Raw genomic sequence first — 26,824 nt, 5'->3', positions numbered from 1 at the left:
CAAGCACATGCACACACACAAGTACATGCACACAACAATCTGTCAACCCCTCCTGCCGTCCCTTATACACTCACACATTTTACCAGCCCCCTCTTCCAAAAAACACACAATTCTTTTTCCTCTACGTAGCCTCCCCCCCTTCCACCCTCCCCCAGCTTTCTCTCTTTCTGAGGTTCAGTCAGGAAGACAACTTTGCAGAGGCAAGAGAGCCCTGCAGGATCAGATACAGGAGAGGGTGTCCGATACCGGAATTCATCACTATCATATTTGGAGTCTATTTAACTCTTTTGGACTCACTTGAAAGGCAGATTGCTCCATTGAACAATTTTGGACCACCGGACTACAAGAACTTCACTGGACTTTATTTAGGACTGCACTGGACTCAACTGGACTGCATTGGCTTTTATTAGATGTATAAAGGATCTGGGATAATCTTGCTGATGAATTGAGTTTGACTGATTCTGCACCGTAAGGATATTTGTCCAGAGCTCGGGCAGTTTGAGATTTATCTGCCTCAGATTGCTTTTAGTAAATTAGACCAGATTATTTATTCAAATACATTAAAAGGATCGAAAAAAGTTAGGACAGTTTCTAAAATTTATTGAATTTGGGTCAGGCTCTTTTTAACAAGAGGTCAGAAAAAATTGTTAATTTTCCTTTATTCGGTTTTTTATTTTGACAGTAAGGTTGGAGTACTAATGTTGGCCTAGTTTAAACCTCATGTCTTGGTGGAGGATGCAAAAGACCATCAGGAGCAGGAGCAGCCTCAGCAGCATGCTTCTCCCGTGTGTCCTGTGGCTGCTGCTGGTCTGTCTGGCTCCTGGAAGCCAAGGCCAGAGGCTGAGGGAGACGGACGGGGAGCAGCCAGGAACCAGCACTCGGCCTGCGGAGAGAGACGCGCTCTGCCACCCGGAGGGATGCTACACCGTCTTCCTCCAGAAGAGAACCTTCAGGGAGGCTGGGCGGAGCTGTCGGGAGCGAGGTGGGACCCTGGCAACGATGCATACCCACGAGGCAGCGGGCGTGGTCCACAAGCTGCTGTCGGCCATCGAGGGGACCAGGTCAAGGCTTCGCGTCTGGATTGGGCTGCACAGACCGCCACGCCAGTGTTCAACCACCAGAGCACTCAGGGGATTCGTCTGGGTCACAGGCAAAGTCTCACCTTTTTGACATTTGACCCTTCAGTGTCAGTTCAGTTGAGTCATTTTAGTGGATGTTGATAACTGAGAATGGCCCCAAAATAAGGAAAGGTACATAATGGTGCCAGGTTTTGACCAATTTCATGGAAAAAATGTGGGCCAGTACAATTAAGGCTGAATCTGTTTAACATCATTTAGTTAGTTAATCACCTGCTTGATGAAGTTAGTTCAGGTGTGTTTGGACTTACATGTACAAAACTAAATTTGGACCTGTTATGATACAACAATAGACTTTCCTAAACTGTAATCAGTATTGACAACCATTAGGTTTACTTCAATAACACTACTTGCACACACAGACACACATCGTTTGTAACAATAATCATAAATAGATACGCCAGCCCTAACCTCTCTGTCAGACTTTGGTACCCGGGCCTGTCTCCAGCTCTGCACGGACTGGATGGTTACTGCATTAGCTACTTGTGTTTCACAGAGACGGAGCTGGCACGACCAAGGAAGTGAATTCCCTTTTGACCTGACTGCTACGCCTCGACCGGATTTAGTCATTCCAGAAAACTTGACCCACTGAAAGGCAGATTTTTTCATTTTTTATTTTATCAAAGTGTTTGCCTTGATTTGGACTTAGAACAAATATTACATTTTAAAGAGTTATGTGGCCATTTTAGCTTTTGTTGGTGTTTCATCTGCCATGACTTAAAGGATTTGTTTCCCTAAATTAAAAAAAACATGTCTCTCACTTATTCCTTCATAGCATTAGCAATGCTATACAGGATGATTTTGGATGAATTTAACTCAGGTTTGATATAGAGATGTATTCCTGTTCATATGAAATGTGGAATCCTAACATATTTGGCGACTCCTTGTGGCAGTAACACAAATTAAATAAAACACTCTGGCAGACCACAACGCAGCAGCTGTAACCCCTCACCCCAACCCAGAAGTTATGACAATGATTAGGGTAACATCAGCATAGAGAGTTGTTGTTTTTTTTTTAACAAGTCACATAAAATATACTACACGTGGCAGCTTTAATCAAAATCTCAAGGATCTACAATTAAAATGTATCATAAATCTGAAAAGAAAATGAAATACCAGCAGCATTTCCTAAACTAACAGAGGGAACATATATGTTTTTACTGACCTCCTTGTCTTCATCTCCCAACAGGAGACCAGGACGGCCAGTTCACCAACTGGCTCCGTGAAGACACCCCTGGGACTTGTGCGGCCCCTCGCTGTGTGGCCATGACCGTCCACACTTCTGACAGCGGACGTGAGAGCAGTGACAATTTCCGGTGGGTCGACGGCTCCTGCTCGCTGCCGTTGGATGGATACGTCTGCCAGTACAACTACAAAGGAATGTGTCCGCCCCTGGAGGACGAGGGCAGTGGTCCAGCCGTTTACTCCACCCCATTTCACCTTGTCAGCACACTGCTGACCCACGTGCCCTATGGCTCTGTAGCGGCCGTGCCATGCCCTGCAGACGGCTCCGACCCGGACGCTCGGGCTGAGCAGACAGTGCTTTGCATGGAGAAAGACGACAAGACAGTGGGCTGGTCCAGGGATGCCCCGCTGTGCTCATCCAGTGCCGCTCCGCAGAACCAGGACTGGTGTAGCGACGATCATGGCTGTGAGCAGTACTGTCAGAACACAGACACAGACTACTACTGTTACTGCTCTGAGGGCTTTACAATAGATGAGGACGGGTACAGCTGTAAGCCCGATCCCCTGAGCCTAACTGACCCACCAGAATTATCCGCTGACTCTGCCGGTCCCACTGAGCAGCCCCATATGAAAGAGGTCTGTGTGGAGATGGGGTGTGAGTACGACTGTGTGGAGACACTGCGGGGCGTCCGCTGCACATGCCCTCCCGGTTACCAAATGGGTCCAGATGGCCGCAAATGTTCTGACGTCGACGAATGTCAACAGCAACCGTGCACGCAACTGTGTGTCAACATCCCAGGTACCTTCCACTGCACATGCTCCTCTGGCTACCAGCCGGATGATGATGGCGAGTGCGCGGACATCGACGAGTGCGTCTTTGAGGACAGCTGTGACGGCCTTTGTGAAAACACAGTGGGGTCCTTTACATGCCTGTGTAACCCCGGTTACGTGTTGGGCAGCGGAGGAGAGTGTGTGGATGTAGATGAGTGTGTGGGAGAGTCGCCCTGCCAGCAGCAGTGTCTCAACTATATGGGAGGGTACCAGTGTTACTGTGACAATGGCTATGACCTGCAGTCAGATGGGCTTACCTGCCAGCCTTCGCCCGATGATGGAGAATATTCCACTTTGACCCCTGACCCTAGTGACTTCGCTCACATGCCCGAATGGGAGCCTGACCATGATACTCCCTGGGGCACCTCATTCACCCCAGACCCAAACTTTGAAGCTGACACTAACTTTGACGTTGGCTGGCTGACAGAAGCCCCTGAAGTACTCTCCCCTGACATGGCTCACGGGTCAGACAATCATCTGAACCAATGGGACGCCATATCACCAAAGCGATATCCGACAGTTCCATCCCCAACGCAAAAAGGCAACACAGGCAACGAAATTGATCATGAGGCTGAAGCTAAGACTGAAGGTAGCGACGCTAGAGATAGGGGGGTGGCTGAAACTGCAAAGGGCTCAGCCACTGGAACAAGGCAGGGCGAGGGATCTAAAGTGGATAGCGCAGGAGAGGCGGGGGCTGAATCTGCTGCAGGTGAACGGAAGCATGACAAGAGCTGGTTACTGGTGGCCCTGCTGGTGCCTCTGTGTGTGTTCCTCGTAGTGATGCTGGCTCTGGGGATCGTCTACTGCACCAGCTGCGCTGTGGACAAGAGCCTGAGCTTCTCAGACTGCTATCGCTGGCTACTCCCTTCAACGCCTCCTAGCAGGAGGGATGGCAAAACCCAAGCATGAACCCTTAAATAAACAAATACACACACAGATGTTTTTTTTCTTTCACATTTCTCTTGTGTGTAGCAGGGCTTGTCACTAAACCTACCATTTGGATATAATAGCCCACTACTTTTTGTTGCAGACCCCTTGTAAATACTTCACTTTCTGATTGTGTTTTTAGAATTCAATAAAACAAATAAACTGATGAAATACTGTGTGGTTTTATTAAAGGTTTTGTTGATTCAAACAACAAGAGTAAAGGGAGTTGTGGGTGAGGGGAAGGAGATAGGTCAAGGTTTCCAACAAACCGGAAGAAGTTCTCTAAAGCGTGACCTTGTCACGTGTTCCTAGTGTGCGAGAGTTACAACGTTGATGCACAAGGTTTACTGTGGCCAAATGCTTTTGAGAAGTCTTCGACTATGGAAAAGATCTCCGACGAGGATGGGATTCGAACCCACGCGTGCAGAGCACAATGGATTAGCAGTCCATCGCCTTAACCACTCGGCCACCTCGTCCTGTGTCACCATCGGCCGGCATCTTTGGTAATTGTCTATAACTACATGGATGTATTCTTTTGATTTTTTTTTATTGTTATTACTGTATCGTGAGCTTTATTTTGAACAGTACATCGTGTTTTCTTGCTTACTCGTGGAAAGATAATTACTATTTGTAGCGCAGCGAAAAGTCCGGTGCAGGTACTTGGTGTTTGGTTAGTTTAACCATCAATCAAATTGTACAACTTGTGGTTGGTTAAAGGGCGGGTCTTACGTTGGATAAATACAGGAAGTATACAGCCCAGCGTGAGACTGCAATTTGACGGAGCTATAGAAGAAAAGAAGGTAATGAGCTATAGAGTACCCACCTTTATACGTCTCGAAGTGCGCGGTTTGGATGTTCTTCATCCATGTAAATGGTTTGCATAATATTTGGGCGTACTACTTTACTTACAGCAGTTGTAGCTGCACGTTTTAATGCTGGTAGCGCTCAGTAGCTGACTTAGCTTTCGCGCGACGAGCTAACGGTAACGTCAGCGTTAAGTTAGCTATTTGCTGTAGCCCGAGTACCGTATTACTGTTAACATATGGTTGTTTTCTTAAACATAAGGGATTGAGTGGTTAGTAGGCTGATTTTAAAGGATAATTTAAAGACGTGAGTGATTCAGAATGTTTTGGTATTACATGAAAGTGAAACAAAAAATGGAATCTAACGTGACATCTAAATGTACTGTCGTGCATATTAACTGCACATTTCACAATGAAATGTTGTTTCAGTATTTAACCTATTCTAGTATAAGGAGCAGTGGGCAGCTGGTGAGCACGTTGGGGGTGTGGTGCCTGACTTTAGGGCACCTCGGCAGTAGCTCCTAGCTCCTCTTCAGCTGCCAGTCCACACTGTACTATCCATTTAGTTTATTTTAAATGCAGGCTTCAGCGTCAACCATTTTAATAACTCTTAAACAATGAAGTGAAGTTATTGATAATTGAATATTATATGTAATGTATTTATTACTTTGCGGAGTGTTGGACAAAACAAGCCATTTAAAGATTTTCCCTATGTTTAGGTGGTAAAATGTGATGGTTAATCACAACATTTCATAAACAATTATAAAGAAAAGTTACCAACAGTTAGTTAACTTGTGGCAGCCTTGTTTGATGTGTCAACTGTTTAAGTATTTGGTAGACTTACCAGTAACAAGTAGTCTTTTACCATAACTTGTATCCTTTATACAATAATCACATGTGGCAAAACTAGCTGCAAGTTGTATAACTTTAACTAAAGTAGTCCGTTTTTACTACAAATGTGCATTTTTGTGTTGGTACACAATCTGTGTTGCATGTTTAAAGCTTGGGAACATAGTTGGTTATATAAATACATTTTAAATAGCCAATGGTGTTTGTTCTAAATTGTACATTTGTCTTCCACCATTCTTTCTCATCCCATTTACACTTCCCTTACTACCTCATCTTTCTCTCTTTCTCCTTTTCTCTTTTCTCTTTCCCCACTTCCCTTCCTCTCTCTTAATTCAGTTCCTCGTCGTCGGTGTTAAACCTCAGACTCAATATGGTGGACTCCCAGTACTACCTCCCAAATAAGATTGCTGTAGCTGCTCTTGACTGCAGCGAGGCCTTCCGTTTGCTTTCACCTCAGGAGAAGATGTACGCCCACTACCTGTCACAGGCAGCTTGGTATGTTACTAATCACAGGATATTGCAAGGTCAAGTACTCATAAATTAATGAATTTCTCACCTGTTTTAAACAATGACTTAACAATTGAAAAACTGAAATCCTGCGGACTTTTTACCGCGTTAGGTATGGTGGTCTGGCAGTGCTGTTGCAGACATCCCCAGAGTCTGCAGATATCTTTGTCTTGCTGCAGAGAATCTTCAGGAAGCAGACTCCCGCACAGCTGGAGCAGGTCGCAACAGCAACTGGCCTCAGCTCAGAGGAGTACCAGGTACACTGCTGTCTTGACCCACACTTTCACCCACATACAAATGCAAACCTGTTTATTATATGATCCACGAGATACAAAATAATTTAATTGTATTTTTCTTGATTTTTTTGTTTTAGGCGTTCTTGGTGTATGCAGCTGGTCTGTATGCCAACATGGGAAACTACAAGTCTTTTGGAGACACGAAGTTCATCCCAAATCTACCCAAGGTAAAAATCCAGTTAAGCTGATTTGTAAACTGTTTTTTTTAATAGGCATTGAAGACAATAAATGGAACACATGTACACTCTAATGCAATTACTTACAGTTGGATTTATCACTTGTCTAACTACTGTGACATAGTTTAAACTGTCTGTGTCTGTCCATCCAGGACAAGCTGACGGCTCTGGTGAAGGCCAGCCAGGCATTCCAGGACCAGCCCACTGAGATGGAGGCTCTGTGGGACAGCTGCTCGTGTCTCCTCTACTCCCTGGAAGACAGACAGAAACAGCTGGGGCTGGGCGATAAGGTGGGATTATTTAATACAGAGTTCATTTCAGCTGTAACCATAAACTATTGTGTCTTTTAATATTCAATGAAACCTAAATTGTGTTGTCAGGACATGAAGGATTTGAGACATGTTAAGATTACTTTCTCATTCTACATCATAAGCACTGTTACATTTAATATAAAAGTAGATGGTAGCAAAATATCAAATAATCGACAGTTTGGTATGTTTAGATTGTTTGTAAAAAAGCCTAGCACCCTTGTAGAAGCCTGTGAACCGAAACTTCTTGTGAGTTCTTCAGGGGACTTGGCACCTTTTTTGAGGAAAAAGTAAAATAAATGCATAGCTCATTAAGTATTTTTGCTGTTCTTCTCTTCAGGGAATTACCACCTACTTCTCAGGAAACTGCAGTCTGGAGGATGCTGAGCTGGCCCAGAGGTTTCTTGACTCTAAAGTAAGTAATATTTATTCCGTTGTATCCCTGATCTTTTGGTAACCTGAACTTTCTTGTCTTCTGTACTCCATTCTGACTCTTAATTCCTTCCTTGTTACACTCCAGTTACAATTTCCTTTATCTTCTCTCACTTCTGCCCTCAATTTCAATTGTTCATCCTGTTTCTGTGTCTTTTCTTACTCCGTGTGTGTCTCAGTCTGGTTTGGCTTATTCTTAGCTGTGTTCTTGTGTTTCATCTCTAGAAACTGTCTGCTTACAACACCCGCCTGTTTAAGAGGGACAATGGAGGAAAAGCCTGCTATGAGGTGCGCCTAGCCTCAGCTGTGCAGAAAGGTCAGAACTAACAGTCTTGCATGAGAATTACAATAAGATACACAACACTATAGCCCTTTTATTGTGCAAGTAACCTATTTTCCTCACAAAGTATTTCAGTGAGTGTCCGATTAAAGGGTTGCACTTGTGACGGAATGTACTATTTATCACATGTTCATGAAGAGTCTGCATGCTCCGCAAGACAAATTCCAGCTCGTGAACTCGAACAATTTTATCTGTGATTAACCAATTGATATTTTTATGCTTTACATTTTATATTGTCTACAGTCTGTTAAAGCAATGACATGTACATTACTGCTTCACAGACTGTGCAGTGGAGGGGGAATGCGAGTCATGCTGCGGCAGCTTCAAGTTTGAAGACAAAGAGTTCACTGTGAAGAGGGGAGACTATGCTCCTCTCATGGAGAAAGTCTGTTCTTACCTTCAACAAGCACAGGTGAGGGTAACAGTACAGACTGGTCCATTTTCAAGCTGGGTTGTTTGCGCTGTTTGGAACCACAACAGAAAGAAAATCTCCCAAATATAAAGCTGATACAGCAGCGAAAATGTCCTTGAGGAAAATACTGTACCCCAAGCTGTCTTTACAGCAACCCACTGCTCCCACAACGCTGGGGATGGGTTGAATGTCCAATTTTTTTTAAATGAAATTTCATAGATTTCTGCAGAAGCGACTGGCAGGAAGGTTATTTTTAAGCTTAAATCCTTCAGTGCCGCATGTAATTCTTCCTCTGTTTCCAAATACTTTCCACAGGGTTTTGCTGCCAATGAGAACCAGAGAAAGATGCTGGAAGAGTATAGTCGCAGCTTCACCTTTGGCTCAGTGGAAGCTCATAAAAAAGGCTCTCGCTACTGGATCAAAGACAAGGGACCAATTGTTGAGAGGTGAGGCCAGTGAACTCCAAAACTTTTGTTGGGTCCGAACTGACTCTTTCTTTAAACTTTGTGGCTGTTGAATACTGCTTTCATCATGTAGTAATCCCCCTCTCCCTCTCAGTTATTTAGGTTTCATAGAGAGCTACAGAGACCCATTTGGCTCCAGAGGAGAGTTTGAAGGTAACTGGCATTGTGATCAAGAGATCAATGTGTTCAATGACATAAAAGCTGTGATCATGGGTTTATTTTCTGTAGCGCAGAACTGCAGACTATTTAGGAGAAATTAACATTAGCCGCGGGAACGTTTCCCAGGGATTAGAAACCTTTTAGGGTACCGCTGCATTTTTACTGCAGGGACCATAATCTAGACAACCTTCGCTGATTGATCAAGTAGACATAAGTCGTGGGCCGAGCAGATCCACTGTATGTGAAAGACCAATTTCCCTCGGGACAATGAATCATATCTTATCTCTTCATTCATAAAACAAGAACATACTCTAGTGTCGCTCTAAGATGAAGGGGAAAGCGTTTCTCTTTGTTTGATAACATTAAAAGTAAAGTTAATCTTCATCTTTCACATTTTTTAAATTTATTTTTTCCTAATGAGTTGGGAAGCCGACGGCAAAGCTAGAGTGAGTGACCGGTCGGGCAGCAGATTAGAGATTCTGCAGTGCTGTGAATAAGAGAAACATGAATTCTGGTTATTTCAGTGCGTTTATGTTCTGAATTTCAACAATGGGCTGAGGGAACCTTCTAGGTTTCTTGAAAAATAGTCTGGGGACTCAAGAGAACTTCTATGTTGAACTTGTCTATTGGGGTTAAGCTACTTTTAAAACGGTTACTTAAGTAAATAAACTATTTTAACTCTAGTGGATAATATGCAAATCATGTTTTAATCCAAGCAATAATTTCTTTTTGAGAGACATGATATAAAGAAGATTGATCAATAATTGCACTATTTATTTGGACAGTACTCAATCCGTAAGTCCATAATCAACATATTGCTATTGATGTACTTTGTCAACATTAAAAGAAGTGCCTATGTGTGAGTTTATCTGAAATAACTGGTGGGTTCATAGTACTTTCTTCACGGTTAGTCAGATTGTTTTTGTTTTTTTGTATCAATTCACTCTAGGTTTCATAGCAGTTGTGAACAAGGCGATGAGTGAGCGTTTTGCCAAACTGGTGAGCTCAGCAGAAGTCTTGCTCCCTGAGCTGCCTTGGCCGAGGGAGTTTGAAAAAGACACATTCTTGAAACCTGACTTCACTTCGCTGGATGTTCTCACCTTTGCTGGCAGCGGAATACCAGCTGGCATCAACATCCCCAACTGTATGTACGCCGACGTAGTTTTAAACTAAGTGATATGGCAAATTACGCTGTTGGTTTAAGTCTTTCAGTATTATACTTAATAACAATGTCTTTGTCTGTAGATGATGACATCAGACAGTCCGAGGGCTTTAAAAATGTGTCGCTAGGCAATGTGCTGGCTGTAGCCTATAATACACAAAAAGAAAAACAAACCTTCCTGCAGGAGGAGGACAAGGTAACGCACGCAGCTTCCTGGTTCTCACACAGCAGCTCTTGTCTCCCTCACACACTCCTGTAATTCTACATTGTCGTGTGTGCTAGGATTTGTTTATCAAGTGGAAGGGCCCATCATTCGAGGTGCAGGTTGGACTTCATGAGCTGTTGGGCCATGGAAGTGGCAAGCTGTTTGTCCAGGTCAGTCAAACGTATTGATCTCTCCCCGTTGAAATGTTGTTGTTTTTTTGTTTGTTTTTCTGATTCAAAGAATCATTGGCAAGAAATAAAAACTGATTTGAGTTTTCGTTGCTCTGTGTCTTTTCCACAGGATGACATGGGTAAATTCAATTTTGACCAGAATAAGGTGACCAACCCAGAGACTGGCGAGCTGGTGAGTTTTAGTTTGTGTGGACACCAATGTGACCAAAAAAGGACAAAGTAGTTGCCGGTGTGACTGTGTATATATATATTTTTTTAGGTGTCCAGTTGGTATCGCGGCAGCGAGACGTGGGACAGTAAATTCTCCACGATTGCTTCTTCTTATGAAGAATGTCGTGCTGAGTGTGTCGGACTCTATCTGTGTCTCATCAAACAAGTCCTCAGGTATGTTATGTTTTGCACTCATTTTGTGTTTTTGTATTTTACATCGCTGTACATTAGAGGAGACGCTTACAGAGCGTTTCCCTGTTTCATTCTATGTCATACAGTTAACTATGTGAGTCTAAATCCTGGTTGGATATTAGTTTATTCTAAATTACCTTTTTTTTTTTTTATTTATTTTTTTTTATTGCTGTCACTAATTTCTTTGAAAAATGGATTTTGCCGATTCATTCAAATTTGCCACACCTTCAAGTCACAATTAGCTGAGAATAAGACCTATGTCCTTTACAACACTGACTCTGTGCACACAAGGCAGCTCTCAGTTTGTTAATGCAGTCACAATAAAATGTTTATTGCACCTAATGGGTAAGCTCAGTTTGAAAAGTTATCGGTATGGAGCTTAAGACATGTAGGATCAAAGAATAATATCCTTTATCACTCCTAATGTGATTGGTCATTTTGATGAAACAGAAATTTCTAGAATATTGGAGATTATGTTTATATTTCATGGTGCATCTGCAGGCGGTAGTTTGAAAGTAAGTTTTGAAGAGTTGAACCTCAGAGCCTTTTTGAGTTTACATCACCAAACAATTATTAGTGGATGTGGATCAGATTGTGAGAAGATGAAGATTTCTTTTTTTAATCTTTACGTTTTGTTTTTTCTTCAGTTGCAGTTATCTTATAGCTGAAATTCTTTTTATTGCTGTCGGATTCCACTGCATTATTATCCATTAAGGAAGCGTACATCTGGTAAATAATTAACCATTTTAACGGACAATGCATAATAAAACTTTATTGTGTTGACGTATTACCTTGCACTTTCAGATTAAATAGTTCCAGTTGATTTGAACTGACTGATCAGCGGTTCTTGTTTCCCATCTCTGGTTTAATCACCTCCAAGAGTTTGTGAAGCCTGCTTTCAGAAACGGGGCTCAGGTGATTTGTGGCTGAGGACTGAAGGAGACTAGCCTGTTGAACATTGTTTGTATGTATGTTCCAGCATTTTTGGCCACGAAGGCCAGGATGCCGAGGACGTTGTGTACGTCAACTGGCTCGGCATGGTCCAAGCTGGACTGTTGGGCCTGGAGTTCTACACGGCTGAGAGCAAGAGCTGGAGACAGGTAATCTGTCTGTTTTAATGAGTTGCTTTTCTCCATGCTCCTTATTTGGACTGATTTGAAACATGTAATAATTCATCATAGCTTTATACGTGCATATATACTTAACGTTAATTTATATCAAGCTTCAGAGATGCGTACCGTGTTTACAAGACAAGTCAACGTACAGACCATTAAGCTTGTGTTTCTTACAATCTGACTGGCCCAATTTAAAGGGTCTGTGTCGTTTCATAAGTCAGTTTACACAAAGTCCGTCTCTGTTTAGATGAGTGTCAAGAGGAGGCGTAAACGGTGTGTCGCATGTCTCGATCTCTAAAGGCCCACATGCAGGCGCGTTTCGTGATCCTGCGTGTCCTGCTGGAAGCTGGGGAGGGCCTGGTGGGCCTGGAAGAAGTGACGTGTCCGAAGGGCAAGCCTGATGCTCGAATCACACTGGACAGAAGCAAGATCCACACTGTGGGGAAGAACGCCATCAACAGGTTCCTCTGTAAACTGCAGGTATGTTTTGGTTCATAATGGGTTTAGAGTGCAACGGATTAATGAAAGTACAACAAATCCTAAAAAAAAAAAAGATTATATTGGCTGGATGAAATCAATATAATGTAGATGCATGTCAACCTGATGGCACTGTAAATCTGCAAGAGACAAAGACATTTGGGGTGTATTAACTACTTTATAGCTCTATTAGAGGTCAAAAACCTCACATGGTATACTTTTGAGTGATGTATAAATTATTTTTTTTATTCATTAATTATGTCTCTCTTTAACAATCATATTAATTCTCCCAATCTCTACACCCAACGTGTTGCTAACCGGAAACCACCGTTTACGTAGGTCTTAAAGTCAACAGCAGACGTGGAAGGAGGCAGAGCTCTTTATGAACGCTACTCCACCGTCGACGACAGCGGCCCGCACAACTTTGTGCGTCTCCGGGATACAGTATTGCTGAGGAAGGATGCTCGTAAGATGTTTGTCCAGGCCAACACCAGAGTCAATGGTATGTACCTGCGGCTATACCTGCTATTGCACTTGTTTGCAATACTTCATAACTCTTTATAACTTATCAAAATAACAAATTGCATTGACAATGGTATTTTAAAACATTTTTCTGTTCAACATTTGGAGTTGCAGACTGATTGTGGATGTGGTAAAGCAATTGTAGATTGTTTAGTTTGAGCCCGACTCTGTTTGGTTTCCAGGGGACAGCGTAGAGCTGGTTGAATACGAAGCCAGCCCGGCAGGTTTGATTCGCTCCTTCACCGAGCGCTTCCAAGACGACCCGGAGCAGCTGGAGACTGACCTTTTGGAGCTGTGCAAAAGAGATGCTCCCTGCTGGTGTTGATGGATGAGCTGCTTTTAAAATACTAACTGAAATGAGGTGTTTTTGTATGTGAACACAAATTGATTGTGCGGAACTGTGCTCCAAATCCTGTTTCTGAAGAGGCGAAATGTAGGTTTCATACTATACGGTTAAGCCATAACAACATCTGCCAAAGACGCCAGTTTTTCTGGACATGATCCAACGTCAGGTGCTGTCTTTGATATCAAATACAAATAAATGACATGACGCCACTCTTTTAAAAGCATGCAAGACATATTCTTCCAATTAGAAGTATTGAGAACTGGACAGTTAACCAATGCTGCCTGACAATAAAAATGTCTCCTCGGTATAAACGTGTATCTAAGGAACTGTTAGGTGTTTTTCACTTCATCATTGCGAGGTCAGAATGTGGCTTCAAACCTTAAAATTATCACCACTTGTCCAGTCATGATGATTAATTGAAAGGTTATGGTTGTTAAAAAGCTGCGATGACGGCTTCATTTTGACTGACAGACAGAATAATGCTTGACACTAATTTTATGTGAAATTCATGAGTCATGACTGATTACTTGACTGTATAAAATATTGATGTCTGGAAGGCCCAAGGAAGCGCTGTACCTACAAATGCCCCGCTGAATCTGCACAAATTAAATTGGTTTGATAAGATTGGCATTTTATTTTTTTTACCAGAGTACTTCATTTCATTATTAAATTCATTCACAGTCTAAATATATTTTAACATTAGAAATCCCCCTCATGCGCATGTTTAGGTAAAGTCTGTATGTCGACATGTCTGCAGAGAGCAGTGAGTTGTTAAAACGAGTCAAAAACTAATCACTGGAAAAAGCACCTGTTGGTTTCCATTTTAGGAAACTCGACCACTACTCCAAAAATACTGATAAAGGAAACTAATGGCTTTGTGAAAGTTTGCAAAACAGTCAACAGTTTTGCCACTACAGCATGATTTAAAATGTGCACATCATTTGCAAACGACAAACGACCAGTATCGTGACAAAGTCTTTGTTTTGAAAAACGTATTTAATTCAAAGCTTTGCTTTTTCGGGGTGAGACCCTGAGGTGCTGTGACCACATTCACGTGTAACTACACAGAGTGCGCCATAATAAATGTAAATTGGTTCCAGTCTAAAAATGTTTGTTCACTAGAGGCTTGTACCATTGTCCTGTTTGTGGGGGGAGGAAGGTGGAGTCTCCGCTGCTCCCGCAACACTGCTGAAGAAACTGGAGCGGTCTGTGTCATTTAGAGAAGCAACATTCCTCTGTAAAACCAGACCCCTTTCCTCCTCTTCCCTCTTTTTATGCGGGTCCTCTTTTGCCTCATCTTCCTCCTTAATTACATCCGCACAGGCTCCTTCCTCCTCTGCCTCCCTCTCTGAGCTTTGCTGATCTGGTCTTGAAGGTGTGTGATAGGCCTGTTCTGCCAGCTGAAGGAAGGATGGAGAGGTGAACGGGGAGAGACAGAAAGGGGCCTTTCGCGAAGGAGACGGGGACTCGTATGGTGAAAGGGAAGGCGACGCAGTGGGCGAGTCATATGGAGAGAGACATGGGGATTGATAAGGGGAGAGGGATGGAGAAGCCCCGGGAAAGTCATAAGGAGAGAGGGACTGAGATACTTTGGGGAAAAGTGGCGGCGCCATGAGGGAAACGTATGGGGAGAGGGAAAGAGAGCATAATGGCAAATTGGTGGAGCTAGTCATTAAAGATGGCTGCATGTAGTCTGAATCTTGTGGAAGATTCTCCGTCACAATGACTCCGGCTTCACTTTGGCCTGGTTCCATCTGTGTTTGGTCCTGAGCGGTGAGATCAATCTGAGTGTCTTCACCTGGGTTTTCATCTGGTTCCAGACCTTTACTGGGATCTGCGGTTCCTTTGCCCTGTTTCTGGGCATTACATTTTCCTTTTTTTTTGGGCATTAGTGGTGGTGGAGGTGGACGAGCGAGTGGGGGCGAAAGCAGGCTTGAAGACTCTGTGGAAATCCGAACCTTAAGGCTGCGGGTGAACATGCGGCGTCTGCACAAAGAATTTTGGGACTGCGGGAAAAGAGGGTTGATGAAACAGAGAGCGCCCTGGCCGGAGCCATAGTCCAGCTCGTGGGGGCTCCGTGTCGTGATTGGACAGAACTCATGGAACAGGGTGGGATTTGAACCTGCTTGTTTGTTGTCATTGTCAGAATTATTTCCCGTCTTGAGCTGGTTGTCTGAGTCCGCCTGGCGGGCGGCAGCGGGCGGGACTGAGGTTACCGCGTCTGGCCTCTTCTCCATGTCTTTCTGGGGCTTTGGAGCCTCCCGAGGCCCACGGACGTTTAGGTGGGAATTCCAGAATTCTATGAAATATAATATATGCTTAATTGATCAATTTTAAACAATTTCCGTATCTTCCCTTGTACAAAGATTGAATCATTAAATATCAATTCAACTTTATTTTAACCACCTTAGTCTTTCTACTCATTCGTCCTTCAATAAAAGTATGTATATGTAATGTGTGTATCACCCCGCAGCTGGGAGGTATTGATAATAAGGTGCAGTGTGCATGCAAACAAGGAGTTGTGTTCACCAACCTATTCCCATATGTGAGATGGACTCAAGCTCTTTGTGGGATGTTGCCTTTGCAATGGCTTCAGGAAGCTCCAAAGGGAAGCGTAATACATCTCTGACACAAACAATATACAACATTAACACCAACATTTGCTCTTGCAGATCAACAAATATTGATGGTGACGAAAGAGGAGAAACAGCTGATAACATATTGTAGAGGAAGTAAAGGTAAGGAAAATAAAAGAAACAAAAGGTAAAAACACCTGAGAAAAATGAGAATAAGGAAGGCAAAATAGTACCTGCTGACACAGTAGAAGGAAATTAATCTTGGGAGATCTGGAAAGCTGATGGCTGAAGTCTCCAGAGCCAGAGCTGGGGGTGAGGAAAATACAAAGAAATCTGAAAAAATCTTGATATTATCAAACAAGTATGACTACATATGTGTGTACCAAAGAAGGCAGATACAGTCTTGATTGGTCACAATATACAACTCATGGGTGTTGTCATACTTTGGCTGGATTGCTCCTCTCTGATGCCAAATTGTTGAACAAAGGATGGCACGCTGTCATCCGCCAAGCGAATACACAGCACATTTCTTTTGGACGTGCGAGACCTGCGCACCAGGAAGGTCTGCAGGAGGACAAGTAATTACTGAGTGAGTGTGTAGCATATAGAAAGAGAGGTATGGCCTACAGGTGTGTGGACATATGTTGTGCTTGTGATTTGATCTAGATTAGGGTGTATGCGGCTCTGACCCCAGGAGGCTCTCTCTGCAGTATGTGCAGGGCGGTGGCAGGGTTGATGGAGAGCTGCAGCCAGACAGGAACTGTGAGCAGGAGACGGTCCAGTACACTGACACTTCTCAGGGAGCCCCGTCCCTTTTGATGCCCCAGCACCTTCTGCTCTGACGACTGGGTGGGCTCCGGGAAATCATACAGCGGCTCTTCTTGTGCCATCTATACACACAACAAAAGTTACACCCATTGCAATTAGTCGTCCTGCCACTGCCCACACACCCATAGTGTGTGTGTGCAGACTACAGGTGGTTATTAGCTCACCTTGTGGCTCATCTCTCTCTCTCTCTCTCTCTCTCTCTCTCTCTCTCTCTCTCTCTCTCTCTCTCTCTCTCTCTCTCTCTCTCTCTCTCTTTCAGCAAGTTCAGACTTGGTAAAGTGCAGCAGTTCAGACGAAGCTTAAATGTTAAATGAAATGGAACGAGAAACTAACATTTAAAATATAGACACAGAAACTCGACACACAGACGGCGATGCAACACTAATAACGAAACAGAAGCTAGCAGTGACATTGTCGGTTTTGGCTGTTTTTCAGGACAAATAGGTCTGTCCACCTATTAAAGTTTTACCGCAGCCTACATGTCAACATCTGTCTGGATCCGCAGCGCGCATTCCTGTAAAGCGTGCACATTTCCTCTTCAAGCTTTGAGTATCCTTGTTGTAAAATTACACAACGTTTGTGTACTGCGGGATTCTAGTTTTTACATTACACGACTCGTTGTTTACCTCTTTGCCCCGATACTTCTTTGTATCCCCTCCGGATCCACTTTATGTTGACACGCTGCTATTTTTCCATCAACTTCTCAAGGATGAAAACTTTGGCCTGTCATGACGTGTGGTCTCAGATCCGGAGACGTCTCTCTTCTTTGGCTCCTCCTCCTCGCCCTCACCTGGAAACAAACATGTGACACTGTACAGCCTATGACACGGGCACCAGCAGAACAGGCGAGTCCTGCTGGAAATATGTGAGGAGAAATATGCGAAGCTGAATGAAATGAAATGAAATTTAAGAAGTACTAAGACATTTCCTGAAGTAAAACAAATAGCTATTATCGTCATGTATTCAACATTTTACATGATTAAAATGTCGTAAATATGATAAAAACAAAATACGTAAAGAACGTAAAAGTAGACTTGTGCATTGTATTATTAAGTGAAGGATCTGAGTAGCCTAAACTGTTACCTATTCCCCACTACCCACAATTAATATAACACCCTTAAATCAATGACATTTAAGTTTGGTTAATATCGCCCTCTGAAGCGGAGTTAACCTTTCAGGAAACACGGTGCTCCATAACTAAATAAACGTGAACGCAACATGTCAGGTTTGGGGGTCTTTATGCTCTTTCTTTATGGTCTTTGTGGTCTTTAAGTCGTGTGTGCACGAACATACTGGACAAATCATGTATCACACCAAGTCAGTTAGAGATCATGGTTGTTTTTAAAACGGGAAGACTCAAGACAAGAGGGAGAATGCGCCAGTAAAGACCACAGACCAGCCTTCTGGTGCAAATGTGATGAAACTGCGTCCGTGGGAGAAACCGGATCCGGAAGTGAGGTTTGAAATACAGCTCCAGGACCGCGTTGGGTAAGGAGTCCGTTAAACGTTACTATGCTAGCATTATTATACGGCTTTTCCCCCGTTTTAAACACAATTTAATGCGCAATACGACTAACGGTAGTTAATAGAGTTACGTTACGATGATTCACACCAGCGATGAAGCTCTAGTTCAAGCACATTTTTATAACACTGTGATGAAACAACTGCGATAGCTTACTAGCTTAGCTAGCGTTAGCGACATCGTTAATGTTTGCGTTTAACAAAATGGCCAGTAGTGTCGTAGTTTTTGGGTAACTGTTGGTCACATAACTGATTGTACATCTTACAATGAAACCAGTTGCATGTTATGTTGTATGCGCCATTTGTTTGACATTAACTACCGTTAAGCTACGCATACTTCATTCAACGTTAAAGGCTTTATTAGCCCAGTTAAGCTAATAACACCCGGCCAGCTAACGTCAATATGCTTCTTAGCAGACAATGGCTTTAATGTTAAATAACCCCAGCTTGCACTATGACTTAAGGTGAATGAAATCAGCTAATCAGCCACGCAGAAAGGGATTCACTAACGTCAGCTGACGTTAAACCGTTAACGTCACCTGCATCCGACGGAGACGTTTCCACCAACACACCATGTTTTTTCCCCTTCTACAGATGCCTGTTCGACACAGAGATGAGCGGTGAGAACGTGAAGTTGTTTGTCGGGAATCTTCCTTTAGATGCAACTCACGACGAGTTAACGAAGCTCTTTTCTCCATATGGAGAGATCAACACCTGCTCTTTGCTCAGACAGTATGCCTTCGTCACTCTGAAGGGAGAAGGGGCTGCAGACAGGTATTCCACGGTTTATCACTAGTATTACACAGTATGAATGAATTGACAGTCTGGAAATAGTCTTGCTTATGTTGGGGATAAAATCTAATGTGGATTATATGAAAAGTTTATACACAAACAATTTAAATTATGAGTCAACTACGTTTGCTAAACAACTTTAATTGTTGCTTATACTGTCACTGGGTGTTTGAATAACATATGCACGCCAGTTATTCTGAAGAAAATGTATGTGTTAATTATCTTTTGTGAACAGTAAAACTAAATGTATACATAATGTGTATATCATGTGCAATTAAAACAAAATATATACATTGTTATATTAAAAAAAATAGAGAAACTTGAAGTGCACAGTTAGGTGCTTATTCTAAATGCAAGTGAACTGATGAAGGAAAGTTAACTGCTGATAGGTATGTGTATGACAAACATCCCAATTATGATGAAACAAACTTTACATAGATGAACATCATCTGTCACAGTATGATACTGCTGTTATGTGCCTTTGTCATTTAGAGTAGATAACAATTTAATGCATGAAATCCAATTAAATATATAATCACTAGCTAAAAGACGCCTCAACATATTTGTCATTCTAACTCTTACAGGGCCATACGACATCTTGATGGCAAAGAGTACAGAGGCAGGCCCTTGGTGGTCGAGGAGTCGCGTGCACGCCCACCCAACTCTACTAAAGTGTTTGTGGGGAACCTCGCCGCAACTTGTTCAGCAGATGACCTGCACGGGTTGTTTTCAACCTTTGGAAGAGTTTTAGACTGTGACAAAGTCAAAGGTGAGTTAGAAACCCCCTCATCAGTACTCATTGTGGAACACAAATATATGCAGTCCTCATTAAAAATTTGAGATTTTTTTTTGTCGAGGTCCTGATCTGCATTGTATTAAAATGAGCTGGGTGGTATCCATACATTGTAATGTAACAATAGTCTTTAGATTATCTTGTCATCTAGACATTTTTAAGAGTTACATTTTGAAATAAAAAGTGACTCTAGAAATATGGGATGGATGTATTTAATTTGAAATTACTCATGTTGATCTTCCTGTATACTCTACAGCCAGATTATGCTCAAATGTTGGCTATGCATTTGTGCATATGGAGAGGAAGGAGGAGGCCCTGGTAGCTATTGACGCACTCAACGGGACCATGTACAAGGGCCGTCAGTTGGCCGTAGAGCTGTCCAAAGCCCAACCTTTGATCAACCAGATTGCAATGGCTGGAAACGGCGGTGGTGGTAAAGATGACGTTATCCATTTGTGTTTAAGTTTTTGCATCATATTAAATGCTGAAAACAACTCATGTTCTCATTTCGCCTTGTAGGTGGCAGGGACGGTCTCCTTCCGCGACCACCTCCATCACTAGAGCACCATCAAAGTCAAGCAGCCGTGCTAGCTGCAGCTGCAGCCGCTGCAGCTGGACTACCAATACAAGTTAGTTAATTCTCCAGCAGGGCATCCACTATTTTGGAAAATATCTAATTTATGATTAGGGCTGGGCAAATTAGTTCATTAATAAAGCGTTAACTTTTCAATCCATTTACAACGTTAATTATTTGATCATGCGTTAACTGCGTGAGGTCAATCAAACATAAAAAATAAAAAGAATGCATGCCGTAAATGCAATACAACACTACTTTTACTTTAAAGACGTAGCCTCGCCGATAGGCAGTGTTGACGACTTGCCAACTTCAGCCTGATGTGAAAGCACTTATTGTTATGTACTTTCTGTTTTCATCAAGCAGTGAGTGCTGCCACGAGCCGCTCTGCCTCACAAAGCGTTCACAGGCAGGAAGTCTCTCAGAAGCCTCGCGCTGCAGGCTCGCATCCATATTGAAAGTTAATTGTACATGCGCAAAGCGGTTCCTGGAAGACGAATTGGAAAACATTAAAAGCACTTATTGCTTTTGTATGAAGTTAATCAATTCCTGGTCTTTAACTTACATATTTAAGGTAAGCAACAGACTGAACATGGACAAAAGAAGGAGTGGTTTGTCCCTAACAGGAACCCTTACTACTGAACAGTCCCTGTTCAGAAAACAAAAAAGAACTATATATGTTAACTTTCTGTTGCTCGAGAGTGCCTGTTATATTGTGCTGATAACATTACTTTAAAATAATAACGTGCCATACACTAGTTTTTATTTTATTATTGAATTTGACACATAATGCGATTAATTACAGAAAAATCATGCGATTAATCAGTTAAATTTTTTCAACTTTGCCCAGCCCTATTTATGATCTCTGAAGACTAAGCTCATGCATTTATGAACAGTTACAAGCATTTACACTTCCCTCACCCTTGTTTCTAGATAAATTAAGTTTGAGTATTTTTTTTTTAATGCTTTATTTTAAATGCCGGTATTTTTCCTCTTTCTTTGTAGGTTCAACAAAGTGTCCACAACTCATTCTACAACACCACATCCTTTGACCCAACCTACGCTGCTTTGAAGGGCATTACAAGTGCGAAGGGTGCAGATGGGGTGATCTACGGTGCACTAGCCAGCCAGGTGTACGGATCCGTTGCTGACCAGGTGTATCAAGATATGGCCAATCACAATCCTTCAACTGTTGCCACTGTTGAAGAAGTAGATCCAGAAACCGCACCAGATCCAACAACGCTTTTCGAGGCTGCAAGAGCAAAGTTCTTTCAGGAGGGACAGAAGGTAGTTTCACATTTGTTATGGTTCTCCTCAGTTTATTTTTAGTGTTGTACATTTTCATGTATACATATATTTTTTTTTTTACATATTTTGAATTGAAGGTTCTGGCAGAGCAGCAGTCGGGGAGAAAGGCAGCATCTGCAGACAGTGAGCGAGATCGCAGCCCAATAAGAGGAAATCGAGTCCCCCTCCTCCCCGACCCTGTACCAGGATCCTTCGGTCAGATACGACCTAAACGCCGCGCCCTTTTGCCCACGCCACCTGGAGGACCTGAAGAGACTCCAGCTGCCACCAACACACCTGAAGGGTCAGATCCCGTTGCTAGGTACACATAATACATTTTGATAAGAGATGCTAATTGCTGATCATTGATGAGCTATATTGGCAGATACATATCCCTTTGTATGATTATACATCAGGTCTACAAGGATCCAGACAGTTATTTTAATTTTTTTACCACCATTTCCGCCACTCTGAATTCAATTTACACAGTTTGGTTGTCTACGATGGAACATAATCAGTGATCGGATTGCAATTCACGGAGATCCGTGCATGGATAGATCATGGATAGACGGTGGTCCATTACATAACTACCACAATTAACCTTTCTTTGTTTCTCTCTTTTCTTTCTTCACCTATTCAACTGTAAACTGCACTCCAGGTCTTACACAGAGTACTACCAACAAATGCACCAATACCAACAGTATCAACAGTACCAGCAGCAGTATCAGTACCTCCAGTATGCCTACACCAATCCTCCACCTCCTCCTCCGCCTCCACCAGCCACCACACAGACACAGGCCTCCACCACAGCACCTCCAGGGACGTACTCGGCGCCCCCAACGTATGCAGCACCGGGAGCCTACGCAGCGCCAGGAACATATGACACTTCAGGAAGTTACCACGCCTCATCAGGGAGCTACAATGCTTCATCTGGCAACTACGATGCCTCGTCAGGAGGCTATGACGCATCTGGAGGCTATGGGGCACCTGGAGCATATGATTCATCGGGAGCTTACGCAGCAGCGGGAAGCTACTCCGCATCCACACCGTATGAGCAGACACCCGCACACGGGCAACCCATGCCCCAGCGCCATGATTACCCTTACCACACGCCAGAACCCCCTTATCGATAGTCCCATCCCTACACACTCCTTCCACACTGCAGATGTGTGTGTGTGCATGTGTATTTACATAAGGGACAGTGTAAACCAGAGAGGTAGCAAGGTTGTAATTCGAATGTAGTTCAAATCGGAAACATTTCCCCCTTTTCTCCATCCTAACCGAGTTTCTAACTAGCTTGCCTGTCAGTTGATACCTGTGGATTAGTTGGACAGCTAATTTTGTAATATTGTCAAGCGTTCAGTTACTGTTTGACACTGTGAGGCACAGCTGGTTCCCTGTTGGTTGTAAAGGGGCATGTTTCTTGGTACAACGTTGTTCTCGGAGGCCAGGGTAGGATATCTTAGTGGAGGCTTTTTTTGCTACTGAATCAAGGCCTTTTATGTACTCTACATAAACATGTGCACCAAGTTCCTGGGAAACTTGTACAGAAAAATAAGCAGTCTAAATGTATGCATCATCACACATTTCAACTGTAGCACAAATTGTAATGCAACTGATTTATTACTAAAAAATGAACAATAAAAACATATTCCAATTATTTACACGGTTGAACGTGCAAAATAAAATTATCAATCTGCTTTTTTGGCCTTTTCACAAGATGCATTAGGCTTGCAGCCTTTTTAAAAACTAATTTTCCACATGTCCTTATAATTACAATTTTAAAATGTAAACCCACACGCTAGTGTTGGCGTAGGAACAACCTTTGTGGAGTATGTAACAGGCCTCCGTTTGAATTCAGCTCCATTTACCCTTTTATAACAGCCAGTCTGTTCGTCCAGACATTCAACTGCCCGGTTGGTCATACGCGCCGATTAGAGAAAGCAGAAGAAGTGAAATGGAGCGGAGCTTCAGCAAGGTTTTTGTTGCCTTTACTGAAGAACCTTCTTTTTTGTAAAGATCGAGAATGTTTGTTAATTGGACGGCTTGTCTTTTGTTTCAAGCTGGTTTCACTGACTGACTCTCACTAAAAGTGATTATGTATCATTTTTGTCTATTTTCGGGTCGTGGACTTTTTTGACGTGGCAAATCAATAAGACGGATAATCGCAAAAACTACTTCTTTAATTGAAGGATCGATGTTCTTGTTGCAACCCAATTAACTCTGGGTGATTTCAAGATTGCATTTTGCCTTTTGGCCTTACAATTTTCTCGGTGTGTGGAATTATTACAGTAAATTTGTAGTCACACAGGCTTTTAGGATATTGCCAATGGGATTTTCAAACGTTAAGTTTCAGTCACAAGGGTTGCCAGGTGTAAACATGACTCGGTTAAAAATACATTGGGATAAAACATTTTTAGCAATTTAAAGTATGCGACTTGGATGTTTTCTTGGAGCAGTTTTCCTTGATTTCTCATTCTTGAGTTTCCTTGCTTAGCCCAGGCTCTCTGTATTTTTCGATGTACACACAAACTCGGGAGTTAAATATTTCCTGTCATGAGTTTTGTTCAAGTCTGTGTTTGCCTCTAAAACATTAGAGCTGAACCACTAAGTAATTTGCAGTCATTAAATGTATTTCTTTCTTTGGTGTTGATCCATTGTGGCATGTGAGTGTATGAACTTAGCGTGCTGCAAAATCAAACATTGCATTCGATTTTGAAGCGCAGTTCTACCATTCACCATTTGATCTGAGAGCAGATACAAGTGTATTTTTCTTCTAAATGCAGTGCGGTGGCATGTTGCCGTCTAGCGTAGGGTTATTGACTGAGTGGATATGAGGTGACAGTCTCGGTGCTGCAGGTGACTGAGGGTTGTTTCGAATTTAGTAAAGTCTGCTGATTTCTTTTTTCCGAATAGCTGTGAGAAGGGCTGATGACCTTTCCTTGTCCCTCTTCTGATCTCTCCAGAATCACACAGCTCTGTTTGACGAGGCTTCCAGGCTTTCCCTGCATTCATACCACACCTCGACCATCGCCACACTTGTATCTAGATGTATTTTAACTGGGTTCATTGCATTTTACTCATGTCAAGCAGGCTACACGTGCAAATGATACTAATGCACACCTAATTCCATCAGTATTGTATGACTTACAATAGTAGTTCCGTTCCACACCCTAGTTACTCATCTTATTTCTAATTTGCCACCTGAGTTGGTGGTGCTGTTAGGTTTAAGTGACACATAGCCTCTCTAAATTTCCACATTATTCCAACTTCTCCATTTGAACTGTTAGTTGCATGCCTTGTTGTTGCTGCTGCTCCAGCCACCTTCTTCCTCTTGCTGATTATTGCAGCTAGAGTGGGAGGGAGCCAAACTGAGCCCTTGCCCTGGACGTACGCCACACGCAGCTGTAGCGTGGGATGGGGAAACAGCGTTAGGCCTGAAACTGCTGTGGACGATGGGGTGTCCCCCCACTAAGGTAAACACTCAGACCACACACTCCTGCCCCTCCCTGAAAACACCAGTCTACACTCTCAAACACAATCAAACACGCACCTTTATCCATCTATTCCTCTCCTGTTTTCAGGGAGTTTTGTCAGGATTTCAGATTTTTGGGAATTAATCTCACATCCTTTTTTGAGGGGAGATGAACGGTTTTCCTGCTTTTGATTTTCCTGGTCATATCCCTGCATTTCTCCCCCCAAAACATACTCTGCTCATACATTCCTGCTCCCAACATACTGACCGCTCACACACCAGATGCAGACACGTATTTCGTCTTTAGTAAATCTGAAGCAGGCACGTTGTTAGTTTACCCGTAGCTCAACAGCCTGCCATTCAAGAGTACCAGGCCATTCCAGCCGGAGCTGGACGTGGAACATTTAGGTAGGATGGGTTGTGTTAGTTTTTGTAAATGTGCCCTCGGGGCCACTTTGGGATAAAGTGCCTTGCGTAAGAGCACATCGGTAGGCCCTTCATTTCAGAGTTGAATAAACTGGCTCAGGATCGGTTGCTGATTCAACGCTCGACTCCCCTTCTCCCCCCAAATAACGATTTTTGATGCCACATTCAACTTGTATGAATGACAATGAACACAAATATTATCATTTTGTTTTAAATTACATTTTGTCCTATGTTCTTTGAAATGTTTAATTATCAATAAATACGTTTGAATTGAATTGTAGCTTCTGTGTGAATATTTGAAGACAATTATGAATCAGTTAATGTATTATTACTTGTCTCGTGTGTTATTAGTCACCGTTAGCGATTGTGTTGGAGCAGTAGCTGATCATCCTGAGGGTCCTGAAGTGTTTGTGGAAGATTCACCAAAAACTTTAAAAGCTCAGCATCAGATGACGTTTTATTCAATTTTCTTAAAACATCAACCTATGCTTTTAAAATAAAAAACAATAATTTGATAACAATCCAAACCTGTTGATAATACAAAAAAATATAATGAAGACATTGAATGTATGGAACCTCATTCCCTGCTTACAAGACATTTCAAGGACACTGCTGAGTTTCATGCCCTCAACAACAATGAACAGTTTACAGATGGACACTAGAGCACGGGATGAGTGTAGCGAGTGCAGTATACACCGTACTGAGGGTATACTGAGGTAATGTGGTGAGTCGGCCTATGCACCTAAATGGACGAAGGGTTGAGCGCGAAACTGCATCGACATCATGCGCCTTTCACTGGCAAAACATGGAAATGCAGTTTCTACTCGAACACGCAAGTCTGGTTTCCAGCCGCCAGATTATTCTGTGAAGTAGCTTCAGCGATGAATACAAAGGTCTTCTTCTTTTGTAGACAGACGGTTGATAATGGTCTTGGGAGTCTTCCAGTATGGATTATACAGGAAGCACCCCTTTGAAGCTAACCTCTGATGTCCTTTTTGTAAAGTTAGAGTGCAGGTAGAAGTATTGTGTGCGTTGACAATCTACGTAGATACTAGGGCACTTTTTATTAGACTTTCACAAACAGACTCAACGGTTGAAGCAGCTCTAAGTCTGAGAATGTTTTCAGGAAATCCAACCCCTAGAGTTAAAACCACAACTTTTAGTTTTGCTTTATAGCTTTTATGCCATGTCCCTTACATTGACTTTAGTAGGTTAAAATTAAGGAAAATGAAACTGAGTCACAATAAAATATAGTGTACAGAAACATGGCTGATGGAAATGTTCTCTGAAATGTTTTCTGAAGTTTT

At 42.7% G+C, this 26,824-nt stretch overlaps 4 protein-coding genes and 1 non-coding gene across 9 annotated transcripts; 3 read left to right on the top strand and 2 right to left on the bottom strand.

The window, feature by feature from the left end:
• The first annotated feature begins 735 nt into the window (after nucleotides 1-735).
• On the top strand, nucleotides 736-4,235 carry LOC137802341 (complement component C1q receptor-like). Its single transcript, XM_068600142.1, has 2 exons — nucleotides 736-1,150; nucleotides 2,326-4,235. Exons 1-2 carry the CDS (start codon nucleotides 736-738, stop codon nucleotides 4,059-4,061), a joined length of 2,151 nt encoding a protein of 716 aa, XP_068456243.1. The 3' UTR covers nucleotides 4,062-4,235.
• A 212-nt stretch (nucleotides 4,236-4,447) lies between these two features.
• On the top strand, nucleotides 4,448-13,283 carry dpp3 (dipeptidyl-peptidase 3). Of its 2 annotated transcripts, none has more exons than XM_068600686.1 (19): nucleotides 4,448-4,582; nucleotides 6,068-6,226; nucleotides 6,351-6,495; nucleotides 6,612-6,701; nucleotides 6,863-7,000; nucleotides 7,359-7,433; nucleotides 7,676-7,766; nucleotides 8,072-8,202; nucleotides 8,518-8,648; nucleotides 8,761-8,819; nucleotides 9,775-9,969; nucleotides 10,071-10,183; nucleotides 10,270-10,362; nucleotides 10,493-10,555; nucleotides 10,643-10,767; nucleotides 11,765-11,885; nucleotides 12,201-12,380; nucleotides 12,717-12,879; nucleotides 13,082-13,283. In XM_068600686.1, the coding sequence occupies exons 1-19, from the start codon at nucleotides 4,482-4,484 to the stop codon at nucleotides 13,222-13,224; spliced, it is 2,316 nt and encodes a 771-aa protein (XP_068456787.1). In that variant the 5' UTR covers nucleotides 4,448-4,481; the 3' UTR covers nucleotides 13,225-13,283. The 2 variants fall into 2 exon arrangements, with proteins under 2 accessions (XP_068456787.1, XP_068456788.1); XM_068600687.1 differs by lacking the exon at nucleotides 4,448-4,582 and adding an exon at nucleotides 4,828-4,879.
• On the bottom strand, nucleotides 4,474-4,555 carry trnas-gcu (transfer RNA serine (anticodon GCU)). Its single transcript has one exon. It is a non-coding gene; the product is annotated as a tRNA-Ser (tRNA).
• Nucleotides 13,284-14,222: 939 nt separating the features above from the next.
• LOC137802650 (ras and Rab interactor 1-like) lies at nucleotides 14,223-18,925 on the bottom strand. 2 transcript variants are annotated; one of them, XM_068600681.1, is made up of 7 exons: nucleotides 18,681-18,925; nucleotides 17,276-17,439; nucleotides 16,511-16,711; nucleotides 16,265-16,385; nucleotides 16,055-16,127; nucleotides 15,779-15,870; nucleotides 14,223-15,544 (listed from the first exon to the last, which is right to left on the bottom strand). In XM_068600681.1, exons 3-7 carry the CDS (start codon nucleotides 16,709-16,711, stop codon nucleotides 14,364-14,366), a joined length of 1,668 nt encoding a protein of 555 aa, XP_068456782.1. In that variant the 5' UTR covers nucleotides 17,276-17,439; nucleotides 18,681-18,925; the 3' UTR covers nucleotides 14,223-14,363. The 2 variants fall into 2 exon arrangements, with proteins under 2 accessions (XP_068456782.1, XP_068456781.1); XM_068600680.1 differs by having other exon boundaries at nucleotides 18,710-18,925.
• rbm14a (RNA binding motif protein 14a) lies at nucleotides 18,094-25,758 on the top strand. Of its 3 annotated transcripts, XM_068600685.1 has the most exons (9): nucleotides 18,094-18,137; nucleotides 18,765-18,944; nucleotides 19,547-19,731; nucleotides 20,012-20,188; nucleotides 20,275-20,384; nucleotides 21,335-21,616; nucleotides 21,715-21,938; nucleotides 22,275-22,664; nucleotides 24,967-25,755. In XM_068600685.1, exons 2-9 carry the CDS (start codon nucleotides 18,784-18,786, stop codon nucleotides 24,968-24,970), a joined length of 1,533 nt encoding a protein of 510 aa, XP_068456786.1. In that variant the 5' UTR covers nucleotides 18,094-18,137; nucleotides 18,765-18,783; the 3' UTR covers nucleotides 24,971-25,755. The 3 variants fall into 3 exon arrangements, with proteins under 3 accessions (XP_068456786.1, XP_068456785.1, XP_068456784.1); XM_068600684.1 differs by having other exon boundaries at nucleotides 21,715-21,920; nucleotides 22,275-25,758; XM_068600683.1 differs by having other exon boundaries at nucleotides 22,275-25,757.
• Nucleotides 25,759-26,824: the final 1,066 nt, after the last annotated feature.

Source organism: Clinocottus analis, unplaced genomic scaffold (genome assembly GCF_023055335.1).
Source record: "Clinocottus analis isolate CAN_PGR_092001 unplaced genomic scaffold, fCliAna1.0.p SCAF_5, whole genome shotgun sequence".
Taxonomy (NCBI): domain Eukaryota; kingdom Metazoa; phylum Chordata; class Actinopteri; order Perciformes; family Cottidae; genus Clinocottus; species Clinocottus analis.
Note: the sequence above shows the minus strand (reverse complement) of the source record. Positions and strands in the feature narration are given on the sequence as shown.